This window comes from Schistocerca nitens, chromosome 2, assembly GCF_023898315.1.
Source record: "Schistocerca nitens isolate TAMUIC-IGC-003100 chromosome 2, iqSchNite1.1, whole genome shotgun sequence".
NCBI classification, from domain to species: Eukaryota; Metazoa; Arthropoda; class Insecta; order Orthoptera; family Acrididae; genus Schistocerca; species Schistocerca nitens.
This window is the reverse complement of record NC_064615.1, coordinates 140,537,763-140,552,634: the sequence shown is the minus strand read 5'-3', so window position 1 is coordinate 140,552,634 and position 14,872 is coordinate 140,537,763. Positions and strand designations below refer to the sequence as shown.

Genomic DNA, 14,872 nt, shown 5'->3' with positions numbered 1-14,872 from the left:
GCATATCTCTAAGATAGTGAGCAAGATTGCTTAAAACTAGACAAGCACAACTGCAAATGTTCTATGGGAAGTGAGTGTAACCTTGCAGTATTCATTAAGGAATCTGATTATTTTTACTCAGCTATATACTGGCTGTATGATTCAATGCATCAAAAGTGAAACGAATTGGTATGCTGATAACATTATGTCAATGTGAAATGTAAAGACGGCCTAAAAATAAACTCTAAATATGTTAGCTTACAAAGTTTTCATTCTCTTTCGTGCAACTGTTGATACTCAGTGGTGCTACTATTCAGTGAGTTGTTATCTGTTTTGCAGTCAGAATTTGTGAGTAAATTGTTGAGCCGCAATCAATTTTGTGCTATATTTTCGATTGGATTAAGTGTTCCACGGTTCTTCCAGGATTGCCATACTAAAATTAAATATATTTGAGCATACAAAATATTCTTAGTTACATGTAGCTATTTTTAAACATTTTATGAATGAATTTGTACCACACAAGAGATAGCACGTAAACTTTTTTCACAATTTACATGTGTCTAACTGCATCATCTATCTGAATGGGTAGTCTTCAAATAAACTCATATTCCTACAGTGTGTGTACTTTTTCCTTTCAAATGATGCAAGACTCATATTCCTATCACATTCCTGTATTTTCCGTATCATTTAAAAGCAACCCAGTTACGCTAGATCACAGCCAAGTACGGTGTGTGAAGAGGCCATTAATAAATGTGTTAACATTGGTTGGTTGATTCAAGGGAGGGAACCAAACAGTGAGGTTATCAGTCCCATCGGATAAGGGAAGGATGGGGAAGAAAGTCGGAAGATTTAGGGAAATCAAGGAAAACCTAAATCAGGATGGCTTGACGCAGGTTTGAACTGTCATCCTTACAAATATGAGTCCAGTTTGCTAACCACTGTGCTGAATATATTGAGAATAGGGTCATACTGCAAACATTGCCTTGTGTGGATGTAGCAAAGCCCACTACGTGCCAGCCTCTGGCAGAGCCAGGTTGTCAGTGGTGGGATGAAAGCAACTAAGGAGCTGTCTGCATTCTGCAACAAATCCCTCTGATGGAGCTATAAGAGAGAAAACTTCAATATCTTCTCAGGTATGTACATTTCCAGACTTAAAAAGGGAAATTAAAATATCATTCCACAAATTAGGAATTTTTTCTCCTACTTGAAGTCTATAACGTTATAGCGTTGCTCATAGTGGTGATAGTGTATGTGTTCCATATACCACACAAAAAAAAAAAAAAATGGTTCAAATGGCTCTGAGCACTATGGGACTTAACATCTGAGGTCATCAGTCCCCTAGAACTTAGAACTACTTAAACCTAACTAACCTAAGGACATCACACACATCCATCCCTGAGGCAGGATTCGAACCTGCAACAGTAGCGGTCGCGCGGTTCCAGACTTTAGCGCCTAGAACCGCTCAGCCACACCGGCCGGCCATATACCACACACATTGGAAAGTTGGTGAACTACTGATATACAAGGTGTGTTCAAAAAGTAAGGTGACTATATTTTTATAAATAAATACTTACTTATTCATCAATATTGATGTTGACCCCTTCAAATTAATGCCCCTCCGATACAATACACTTGTGCCAACACTTCTTCCAATCCTCGAAGTGGTTCTCATAAGCACTTTTTGGTACAGCCTTTGAGTACTCCCAGCGACTAAGTTCGTATTTCTTCAATTGTTGAAAATCTCGGTCCTTTCATAGGTCTCTTCAGTTATTGGGACAGGAAAAAGTCATAGAGGGACAAATCTGATGAATATGTGCCTGAGGCATGATTGTCATATTGTTTTTGGCCAAAAAATCTCTCACAAGCAACAATGAATGAGCAGGTGCACTGCCCTGATGCAAAAGCCATGAACTGTTTTTCCACAATTCCATACTTTTTTGCGTACTGCTTCTCACAAATGGCGCATAACGTCATACGACCTTGTGGCAAAAATTCATGATGCAGTACACCATGGTAACTGAAAAATCAGTGAGCAAAACTTCGACATCTGATCGAACTTGGCGTGCTTTTTTCGGTCTTGGTTCTCCGGGATGCTTCCACTGGGACGATTGGGCTTTGGTTTCGACATCATAACCATAAACCCATGTTTCATCACCAGTTATGACCTTTTGAGCAAATCAGGATCATCAGTGACGTCATTCAAGAGCTCCTGAGTGATGCTCATGCGACGGTTCTTCTGATCCAAATTGAGAAGTTTTGGAACAAACTTCACTGACACATCTCATGCCCAAAAAATCCGGAAAAATTGCACGACTCACGCCGACCAATATGCCAACATCCTCAGCAACTTTTCTTATGGTAATTCAACGATATTCAAAAACAATTTGATTCACAGCTTCGACATTATCATCTGTTGTTAATGTGGTGGGCCGTCCAGGGCAAGGTTCGTCATCGGGATCTTCTAGGCCATCTTGGAAGAGCTTGTACCACTTGTATATATTAGAGGAGGCTCACCGTATGCCACTGTCGACATTTGAAGTGTTTTAGAGCACTAGATTCTATTTTTCACACACAATTTGATGCCAATTCTTTGCTCCATTTTTTATAATAATCTAAAATCGCCGAGCACACTGCAACACATCTAACCTTTCTATCTGTAAAAAACAAATGAAGTATGCTGTACACTTGAAACTGTGAACATACACTCCTGGAAATTGAAATAAGAACACCGTGAATTCATTGTCCCAGGAAGGGGAAACTTTATTGACACATTCCTGGGGTCAGATACATCACATGATCACACTGACAGAACCACAGGCACATAGACACAGGCAACAGAGCATGCACAATGTCGGCACTAGTACAGTGTATATCCACCTTTCGCAGCAATGCAGGCTGCTATTCTCCCATGGAGACGATCGTAGAGATTCTGGATGTAGTCCTGTGGAACGGCTTGCCATGCCATTTCCACCTGGCGCCTCAGTTGGACCAGCGTTCGTGCTGGACGTGCAGACCGCGTGAGACGACGCTTCATCCAGTCCCAAACATGCTCAATGGGGGACAGATCCGGAGATCTTGCTGGCCAGGGTAGTTGACTTACACCTTCTAGAGCACGTTGGGTGGCACGGGATACATGCGGACGTGCATTGTCCTGTTGGAACAGCAAGTTCTCTTGCCGGTCTAGGAATGGTAGAACGATGGGTTCGATGATGGTTTGGATGTACCGTGCACTATTCAGTGTCCCCTCGACGATCACCAGTGGTGTACGGCCAGTGTAGGAGATCGCTCCCCACACCATGATGCCGGGTGTTGGCCCTGTGTGCCTCGGTCGTATGCAGTCCTGATTGTGGCACTCACCTGCACGGCGCCAAACACGCATACGACCATCATTGGCACCAAGGCAGAAGCGACTCTCATCGCTGAAGACGACACGTCTCCATTCGTCCCTCCATTCACGCCTGTCGCGACACCACTGGAGGCGGGCTGCACGATGTTGGGGCGTGAGCGGAAGACGGCCTAACGGTGTGCGGGACCGTAGCCCAGCTTCATGGAGACGGTTGCGAATGGTCCTCGTCGATACCCCAGGAGCAACAGTGTCCCTAATTTGCTGGGAAGTGGCGGTGCGGTCCCCTACGGCACTGCGTAGGATCCTACGGTCTTGGCGTGCATCCGTGCGTCGCTGCGGTCCGGTCCCAGGTCGACGGGCACGTGCACCTTCCACCGACCACTGGCGACAACATCGATGTACTGTGAAGACCTCACGCCCCACGTGATGAGCAATTCGGCGGTACGTCCACCCGGCCTCCCGCATGCCCACTATACGCCCTCGCTCAAAGTCCGTCAACTGCACATACGGTTCACGTCCACGCTGTCGCGGCATGCTACCAGTGTTAAAGACTGCGATGGAGCTCCGTATGCCACGGCAAACTGGCTGACACTGACGGCGGCGGTGCACAAATGCTGCGCAGCTAGCGCCATTCGACGGCCAACACCACGGTTCCTGGTGTGTCCGCTGTGCCGTGTGTGTGATCATTGCTTGTACAGCCCTCTCGCAGTGTCCGGAGCAAGTATGGTGGGTCTGACACACCGGTGCCAATGTGTTCTTTTTTCCATTTCCAGGAGTGTATGTTTGGGACAACTGTACCAACATTTAAGAAAAGAAAAAAAAAAAAGTCAACAATCGAATGTACGTTGCTGTGCAATTTGAAAAGTCACCTTACTTTTTGTACAGCCCTCATAAGCACTTAAGTTTAAATCTCGTGTAGCAGGTGTGGTAAACGGATCAATTTACCACACTGCTACATGAGGTTTACAATTTTATTTTTTTATACTTGTATGCGAAGAATCCCCCCCCCCTCCCCCCCCCCCCCCATGAACCATGCACCTTGCCGTTGGTGGGGAGGCTTGCGTGCCTCAGCGATACAGATAGCCGTACCGTAGGTACAACCACAACGGAGGGGTATCTGTTGAGAGGCCAGACAAACGTGTGGTTCCTGAAGAGTGGCAGCAGCCTTTTCAGTAGTTGCAAGGGCAACAGTCTGGATGATTGACTGATCTGGCCTTGTAACAATAACCAAAACGGCCTTGCTGTGCTGGTACTGCGAACGGCTGAAAGCAAGGGGAAACTACGGCCGTAACTTTTCCCGAGGGCATGCAGCTTTACTGTATGATTAAATGATGATGGCGTCCTCTTGGGTAAAATATTCCGGAGGTAAAATAGTCCCCCATTCGGATCTCCGGGCGGGGACTACTCAAGAGGATGTCGTTATCAGGAGAAAGAAAACTGCCGTTCTACGGATCGGAGCGTGGAATGTCAGGTCTCTTAATCGGGCAGATAGGTTAAAAAATTTGAAAAGGGAAATGGATAGGTTAAAGTTAGATATAGTGGGAATTAGTGAAGTTCGGTGGCAGGAGGAACAAGACTTCTGGTCACGTGACTACAGGGTTATAAACACAAAGTCAAATAGGGGTAATGCAGGAGTAGGTTTAATAATGAATAGGAAAATAGGAACGCGGGTAAGCTACTACAAACAGCTTAGTGAACGCATTATTGTGGCCAAGATAGATACGAAGCCCACAACTACTACAATAGTACAAGTTTATATGCCAACTAGCTCTGCAGATGATGAAGAAATTGAAGAAATGTATGATGAAATAAAAGAAATTATTCTGATAGTGAAGGGAGACGAAAATTTAATAGTCATGGGTGACTGGAATTCGAGTGTAGGAAAAGGGAGAAAAGACAACGTAGTAGGTGAATATGGATTGGGGCTAAGAAATGAAAGAGGAAGCCGTCTGGTAGAATTTTGCACAGAGCATAACTTAGTCATAGCTAATACTTGGTTCAAGAATCATAAAAGAAGGTTGTATACATGGAAGAATCCTGGAGATACTAGAAGGTATCAGATAGATTATATAATGGTAAGACAGAGATTTAGGAACCAGGTTTTAAATTTTAAGACATTTCCAGGGGCAGATGTGGACTCTGACCACAATCTATTGGTTATGAACTGTAGATTAAAACTGAAGAAACTGCAAAAAGGTGGGAATTTAAGGAGATGGGACCTGGATAAACTGACTAAACCAGAGGTTGTACAGAGTTTCAGGGAGAGCTTAAGGGAACAATTGACAGGAATGGGGGAAGAAATACAGTAGAAGAAGAATGGGTAGCTTTGAGGGATGAAGTAGTGAAGGCAGCAGAGAATCAAGTAGGTAAAAAGACGAGGGCTAGTATAAATCCTTGGGTAACAGAAGAAATATTGAATTTAATTGATGAAAGGAGAAAATATAAAAATGCAGTAAATGAAGCAGGCAAAAAGGAATACAAACGTCTCAAAAATGAGATCAACAGGAAGTGCAAAATGGCTAAGCAGGGATGGCTAGGGGACAAATGTAAGGATGTAGAGGCTTATCTCACTAGGGGTAAGATAGATACTGCCTACAGGAAAATTAAAGAGACCTTTGGAGATAAGAGAACCACTTGTATGAATATCAAGAGCTCAGATGTAAACCCAGTTCTAAGCAAAGAAGGGAAAGCAGAAAGGTGGAAGGAGTATATAGAGGGTCTATACAAGGGCAGTGTACTTGAGGACAATATTATGAAATGGAAGAGGATGTAGATGAAGATGAAATGGGAGATAAGATACTGCATGAAGAGTTTGACAGAGCACTGAAAGACCTGAGTCGAAACAAGGCCCCCGGAGTAGACAACATTCCATTGGAACTACTGACAGCCTTGGGAAAGCCAGTCCTGACAAAACTCTACCATCTGGTGAGCAAGATGTATGAAACAGGCGAAATACCCTCAGACTTCAAGAAGAATATAATAATTCCAATCCCAAAGAAAGCAGGTGTTGACAGATGTGAGAATTACCGAACAATCAGTTTAATAAGCCACAGCTGCAAAATACTAACACGAATTCTTTACAGACGAATGGAAAAACTAATAGAAGCCAACCTCGGGGAAGATCAGTTTGGATTCCGTAGAAATACTGGAACACGTGAGGCAATACTGACCTTACGACTTATCTTAGAAGAAAGATTAAGGAAAGGCAAACCTACGTTTCTAGCATTTGTAGACTTAGAGAAAGCTTTTGACAATGTTGACTGGAATACTCTCTTTCAAATTCTAAAGGTGGCAGGGGTAAAATACAGGGAGCGAAAGGCTATTTACAATTTGTACAGAAACCAGATGGCAGTTATAAGAGTCGAGGGGCATGAAAGGAAAGCAGTGGTTGGGAAGGGAGTAAGACAGGGTTGTAGCCTCTCCCCGATGTTATTCAATCTGTATATTGAGCAAGCAATAAAGGAAACAAAAGAAAAATTCGGAGAAGGTATTAAAATCCATGGAGAAGAAATAAAAACTTTGAGGTTCGCCGATGACATTGTAATTCTGTCAGAGACAGCAAAGGACTTGGAAGAGCAGTTGAACGGAATGGATGGTGTCTTGAAGGGAGGATATAAGATGAACATCAACAAAAGCAAAATGAGGATAATGGAATGTAGTCGAATGAAGTCGGGTGATGTTGAGGGTATTAGATTAGGAAATGAGACACTTAAAGTAGTAAGAAGAAGATAAATTTGTTAACATCTAGTATAGATTTAAGTGTCAGGAAGTCGTTTCTGAAAGTATTTGTATGGAGTGTAGCCATGTATGGAAGTGAAACATGGACGGTAAATAGTTTGGACAAGAAGAGAATAGAAGCTTTCGAAATGTGGTGCTACAGAAGAATGCTGAAGATTAGATGGGTAGATCACATAACTAATGAGGAGGTAATGAATAGGATTGGGGAGAAGAGGAGTTTGTGGCACAACTTGACCAGAAGAAGGGATCGGTTGGTAGGACATGTTCTGAGGCATCAAGGGATCACCAATTTAGTATTGGAGGGCAGCGTTGAGGGTAAAAATCGTAGGGGGAGACCAAGAAATGAATAAACTAAGCAGATTCAGAAGGATGTAGGTTGCAGTAGGTACTGGGAGATGAAGAAGCTTGCACAGGATAGAGTAACATGGAGAGCTGCATCAAACCAGTCTCAGGACTGAAGACCACAACAACAACATGTGAAGAATTCAACATGTTGCAATATTATCTTTGAATGTCAAGGATAATGTAGCGCCAAACATGCTAACTTTTAAAATTTTGCCCCAAAAACACATTCTATATAATCAAGTTGCAACAGGCTTCTCATTTATCCTGCGGATACATACTGAAGCCATTTCAATCTGATTTTGCCAAGTCTCTTTCTAATAGGTCTGAAAAGTAGCACAAAATAAAATATTCCTTTCTACTCATCTGTATCTATCCATATGAAAATGTGTCATTTGCTTCCCAAGTTCGTAAGCAAGTGAGTCTGAAGTGCTACATTCTCACGCAGTTTTTGGGAGCAAACATACACTGGATTGTTAACAGCATTGACAGTCTAGCTACGATCTTACAATCTAAACCAGAATTTTGTATCACACAATTATTACTTAATAAGTACACATGGTTGATTGGGATATCAAAAACCTGCGCAGAGCTCACTGCCTCGTCCATATATCAGAGTTGCAAGAAACAGTTTATCTTTTACGCCATCCTGAAGCCTTTGGCATGAGTGTATAGTTGTGCCCTTTCGTTGATACAGACAAGCTCTTTGCATTCCGTGCACTGCTCATCAAATGCTGGTGCCTGTACTGAGAAACGTCGTTCCCACCAATATGAAATACTTATCCGATATTCAGAAAACTATCAGGTGAAAAAATTTGATTTTTGCACATCTTACTTCGGATATCTTCACTCAATAAAGAACTGAACTTCTTTTCGTTAAATGCCATAGTTAACATGCTGCATCATATTGAATAAAACACTGTGTGAAATGTTCAAGATTTTGCAAAAATAAAAACTCACTGCGTAAACATTGCATATGGTTTATTTTAGGTCACACACTGCAGTGAACGATATGCAGATAAGATATTGAAATGTTATTTAAAATTGAGATCAGAAGGATATCTCATTTCATTCTCTAGTTATTGGGTTTTATATCTGAATAACAGTCACTCGCAACATGCCCATTCACATACTTGCACATGGCGAATCATGCTCGTAACAACTGTCAAATCTCATAAATGATTCAAGATACTGAAATAAGGTTTTTTGCAAATCAGACACAAATGTTGTATGATAATTACTCGAAATTTTTTATTCATCAAGATAGGCACGTAATCTGTATGCAGTAGTGAGATGTCGGTGATCCAAGACATTGTGTTTATGTTCAAATACAGGGAGTCGGTAGTACAGCACTAAGCCTAACTGTAGTGCAAATCAGCGATCATCTACCACTGAGCTGTTATGCTTCCTGCCTTTGATCAGTGGTGGAGGAAAGACTTACAGCAAATCTACAAGTGTTAACTACAAGACACTGAAACTCCAAATGATCACATAGCCCTTGAAAAATTTATTCAAGTGCCACCAGGCAGCTTAAAATATGGTAGGCATTTAAATCCATAAGCAAGGAATCAGAAAGGGGGCTGTGTGGTGAGATTAGCTACAGTGTCTATGGCAACTGGTTCACGAGCTTGCTGACAGAAAAGTAATCTGATGCATTTGCACTATTCCACATTCTGTGCACAATGGAAGAAATCTTACCACTGAGGTTTTATTTTTCCTTTTATCTATCTCCCTATTGGGATGAGGATAATAGGACAATTTGTGGTGGGGAGGGGGGGAGAAGGGAGGACGTTTAGACTGGTTTACTGATTTCACTTTGGTATACTGTGATATCCATGTTACGTATGTGTGAGTTTACCAATTCTATTTTTAAGTACTTTCAACAATAATTATGAATGGTCCATTATCTGTATTATTACATGTGATGTTCTTGGTACAAAGGATAAAGTATGGTCTGCCTTTATCCAATGCTCAAGCATTCTAATCACTGATTTCATGTGATTTGGATGCCAACGAATCCGAAGCTACTGGATTATACTGTATGAAGAATAGGCGCCTGTCGTTGTTGTTGTTGTTGTTGTTGTGGTCTTTAGTCCTGAGACTGGTTTGATGCAGCTCTCCATGCTATTCTATCCTGTGCAAGCTGCTTCATCTCCCAGTACTTACTGCAACCTACATCCTTCTGAATCTGCTTAGTGTATTCATCTCTTGGTCTCCCTCTACGATTTTTACCCTCCACACTGCCCACTAATGCTAAATTTGTGATCCCCTGATGCCTCAGAACATGTCCTACTAACCGGTCCCTTCTTTTTGTCAAGTTGTGCCACATACTCCTCTTCTCCCCAATTCTATTCAATACCTCCTCATTAGTTACGTGATCTACCGATCTAATCTTCAGCTTTATTCTGTAGCACCACATTTCAAAAGCTTCTATTCTCTTCTTGTCCAAACTATTTATTGTCCATGTTTCACTTCCATACATGGCTACACTCCATACAAATACTTTCAGAAACGACTTCCTGACACTTAAATCTATACTCGATGTTAACAAATTTCTCTTCTTCAGAAATGCTTTCCTTGCCATTGATGGTCAACATTTTATATCCTCTCTACTTCAACCATCATCAGTTAGTTTGCTCCCCAAATAGCAAAACTCCTTTACTACTTTAAGTGTCTCATTTCCTGATCTAATTCCTTGAGCATCCCCCGACTTCATTCGATTACATTCCATTATCCTCATTTTGCTTTTGTTGATCTTCATCTTATATCCTCCTTTCAAGACAATGTCCATTCAATTCAACTCCTCTTCCAAGGCCTTTGCTGTCTCTGACAGAATTACAATGTCATCAGGGAAACTCAAAGTTTTTATTTCTTCTCCATGGATTTTAATACCCACTCCGAATTTTTCTTTTGTTTCCTTTACTGCTTGCTCAATATACAGATTGAATAACATCGGCGAGAGGCTACAACCCTGTATCACTGCCTACCCAACCACTGCATCCCTTTCGTGCCCCTCGACTCTTATAACTGCCATCTGGTTTCTGTACAAATTGTAAATAGCCTTTCACTCCCTGTATTTTACCCCTGCCACCTTTGGAATTTGAAAGAGAGTACTCCAGTCAACATTGTCAAAAGCTTTCTCTAAGTCTACAAATGCTAGAAATGTATGTTTGCCTTTCCTTAATCTTTCTTCTAAGATAAGTTGTAGAGTCAGTATTGCCTCACGTGTTCCAACATTTCTATGTAATCCGAACTGATATTCCCCGAGGTCAGCTTTTACCAGTATTTCCATTCGCCTGTAAAGAAATCGTGTTAGTATTTTGCAACTGTGACTTATTAAACTGATAGTTCGGTAATTTTCACATCTGTCAACATCTGCTTTCTTTGGGATTGGAATTTTTATATTCTTCTTGAAGTCTGAGGGTATTTTGCCTGTCTCATACATCTTGCTCACCAGATAGTAGAGTTTTGTCAGGACTGGTACTCCCAAGGCTGTCAGTAGTTCTAATGGGATGTTGTCTACTCCCGGGGCCTTGTTTCGACTCAGGTCTTTCAGTGCTCTGTCAAACTCTTCATGCAGTATCGTATCTCCCATTTCATCTTCATCTACATCCTCTTCCATTTCCATAATATTGTCCTCAAGTACATCGCCCTTGTATAGACCCTCTATATACTCCTTCCACCTTTCTGCTTTCCCTTCTTTGCTTAGAACTGGGTTTCCATCTGAGCTCTTGATATTCATACAAGTGGTTCTCTTATCTCCAAAGGTCTCTTTAATTTTCCTGTAGGCAGTATCTATCTTACCCCTAGTGAGATAAGCCTCTACATCCTTACATTTGTCCTCTAGCCATCCCTGCTTAGCCATTTTGCACTTCTTGTCGATCTCATTTTTGAGACGTTTGTATTCCTTTTTGCCTGCTTCATTTACTGCGTTTTTATATTTTCTCCTTTTCATCAATTAAATTCAATATTTCTTCTGTTACCCAAGGATTTATACTAGCCCTCGTCTTTTTACCTACTTGATCCTCTGCTGCCTTCACTACTCCATCCCTCTGAGCTACCCATTCTTCTTCTACTGTATTTCTTCCCCCATTCCTGTCAATTGTTCCCGTATGCTCTCCCTGAAACTCTGTACAACCTCTGGTTTAGTCAGTTTATCCAGGTCCCATCTCCTTAAATTCCCACCTTTTTGCAGTTTCTTCATAACCAATAGATTGCGGTCAGAGTCCACATCTGTCACTGGAAATGTCTTACAATTTAAAACATGGTTCCTAAATCTCTGTCTTACCATTATATAACTTATCTGATACCTTCTAATATCTCCAGGATTATTCCATGTATACAACCTTCTTTTATGATTCTTGAACCAATGATTAAGTTATGCTCTGTGCAAAATTCTACCAGATGGCTTCCTCTTTCATTTCTTACCCCCACCTACTACGTTTCCTTCTCTCCCTTTTCCTACTCTCGTATTCCAGCCACCCATGACTATTAAATTTTCGTCTCCCTTCACTACCTGAATAATTTCTTTTATCTCATCATATATTTCATCAATTTCTTCATCATCTGCAGAGCTAGTTGGCATATAAACTTGTACTACTGTAGTAGGCATGGGCTTCGTGTCTATCTTGGCCACAATAATGCGTTCACTATGCTGTTTGTAGTAGTTTACCCGCACTCCTACTTTTTTTATTCATTATTAAACCTACTCCTGCATTTACCCCTATTTGATTTTGTATTTCACCTGACCAAAAGTCTTGTTCCTCCTGCCACCGAACTTCACTAATTACCACTATATCTAACTTTAACCTATCCATTTCCCTTTTTAAACTTTCTAACCTACCTGCCTGTTTAAGGGATCTGACATTCCACGCTCCAATCCGCAGAACGCCAGTTTTCTTTCTCCTGATCACGAAGTCCTCCTGAGTAGTCCCCGCCCGAAGATCCGGAATATTTTACCCAAGAGGACACCATCATCATTTATCCATACAGTAAAGCTGCATGCCCTAGGGAAAAATTACGGCTGTAACTTCCCCTTGCTTTCAGCCATTTGCAGTACCAGCACAGCAAGGTCGTTTTGGTTAGTGTTACAAGGCCATATCAGTCAATCATCCAGACTGTTGCCCCTGCAACTACTGAAAAGGCTGCTGCCCCTCTTCAGGAACCACACGTTTGTCTGGCCTCTCAACAGATACCCCTCCGCTGTGTTCGCATGTACGGCAAGGCCCATGGTTCATGGGGAGGGGGGGGGGTGGCGATGGGGGTTTGGGGGGGGGGGGGAGTGCCTGTCATAGTTAGATATGTAAAGTTTGGGTTAGTTTCAACAGGAATCCCTTCCATCTGTACATCTGATTCTTCACTTCTGGTTTGTTTGACAGTGATATGTATCACTTTCTGTAACATGCCAGTCAGCTGAATATTAATCTGGTTCACCTGAATGACACCATCCTTGTTCTTGTGTCTCCTATATGTACATCCTCTGGTTGTGGTGTATTTCATAGCTGATATTGAGTCATTTGTCCATCGCCACCAGATTTGAATAACACTCTGGAAGGGCAATATTAAGGATCTGCCTGGCATCCACAAGACCTTTCATTGCAAGGAATTAATCCAAAACACCGCTCATTTGCAGTATTCCTTTCAGCTCTTTTATATCACATTTAATTTTAAGAGTATATGAGACAGGGAGATCAGACAAACATAGCACTAACTTGTCTCTCTTGCCCTGCATCCTCTTTCTATTCTAGTCAGCATCTAGTGGTTTTTCATTCTTTACAGCACATGTTCACATTCATTAACTTTGTATCCCTGTTTTACTCCTAAGATGGATTTATATAAAACCATATTTTTCTCCTGAGAAGAATTTATATAAAAGATATGAAAAGCAGATGAAACTGTTTGTGTCAGCCCTATTCCAGATGTGCATCTATGGATGAATGTGTGTCAAATATTGTCAGCTCCCAATTCCAGTACTGAATATTAAACAGGGGCATTCACACATTTCATTATTTAAATAAATCTTTTACAGCTGAAATATTACAAAACATTTGAACATTTGTTTGTGTCTAACAACATTAATTCTATTACTTATATCTATGGATTGGTACACATGGTAGCATCACATTTTACACACTCACCTCACGATACATCAGTCCTTTGCCACACAAGTTACACACTGGGTAGCCACGGCCAAACCACAGTGGCAGCCTGCGAGTGCGATTTGTGCACGCAGGATCTTCACACACGAGCCAGTTCTAGGAAACAAATTAACAACAGTATTTATAATGAGGATATAATAAAATGAAATATAAAATAAAAAATAATACAAATGTTACATTAACAAATACATACCCATCAAAAAGAGGATCATTAGGAGCCAAATATCTGGAAGTATTACCTTACTTTGCATTTTGCTCCCCCGTTTGTGATTCAAAGTGAATCTTCTGCTCAATTTCTGCATTTATGCTTGTCTCCAATTCCCTGTTTAGTTTTTAACACAAAAAACTATGTCCTTGCAATTGAAGTCTTTTTCAACTACTACGGTTGGCCTTTCTATTTCTAATGCTGCTGTTTAAGTTTTTATCTACGCAGCCAGAGAAAAAAATGAAGCACCCAGAAGAGGAGAAGGAAACGAAATGAAATTTCATAAGTTAAGAAGGTACGGGATGTTATTTCAATGATTAAGAAAACCAAGATGAATTTACAAAGAATTTAACAGAACGAGCTCACATATCAGTCTGACATCACACCTTCTCTGGCCTGGATGCATGCACTAATTCATTTGGGAAGGGTGTCAAAGCCGTTGTATCCTCTCCTGAGGGTACCTGGCTCATAACTGTGGAGTCGATGTCTGAGCTGGTTACAAACGTTTGATCGGCGACAAATCTGAGGATCCTGATAGAAAAACGAGTATAATATCATGTAAACAGGGACATGTGCCATATGTGGATGAGCATTGTCCTGTAGAAAAATGGCACTATTGAATTAGGCCAAGGGGATTGCGAGAGTGCAGTATGGGGTGAAGAGACAGTTCACACAGGCACAGTTCAGAGAAACTTGTGCTTGAAGTATCCAAGTGCTCTGCGTAATGATCAGGACTCATATCCTACACATGTCCCCCAAAGTAGTGTTCCACCACCCACCCAACCTACAGAATATCCTTGTCCATCCTTACTCCACTCCTCTCCCAATCCTGCATCCTTTGTATTGTTCCCTTGTGATCGATCCTGGCATGAATGGCCTATGGCAAACTGCAAACTTGACAACAATCCAATTGCTAAATATGCTGCAACCCCATCTGAAAACTCACTTTGCTTCACTAGGCAGGGCACCTGGAAACCCACTTCAGAAAAGTTTCTCTGAACTACACAGATGGGAATTGTCTTTTTAACACATCCTGCATTCTCACAGTCCCCCCCCCTCGGCCTATACCTCCGCTAATCTGTTCCCAATGTCTCACTTTTGTCT

At 41.6% G+C, this 14,872-nt stretch overlaps 1 protein-coding gene across 2 annotated transcripts in view; it reads right to left on the bottom strand.

Annotated features, from left to right (window-relative positions):
• Positions 1-14,872, bottom strand: part of LOC126235841 (DNA polymerase alpha catalytic subunit) — a 330,143-nt gene that overhangs the window by 14,488 nt on the left and 300,783 nt on the right. For both annotated transcript variants that reach the window (XM_049944704.1, XM_049944705.1), the window contains one exon: positions 13,543-13,659. In XM_049944704.1, the coding sequence (XP_049800661.1) occupies positions 13,543-13,659 (117 nt within the window). The remainder of the gene's footprint in view (positions 1-13,542; positions 13,660-14,872) is intronic.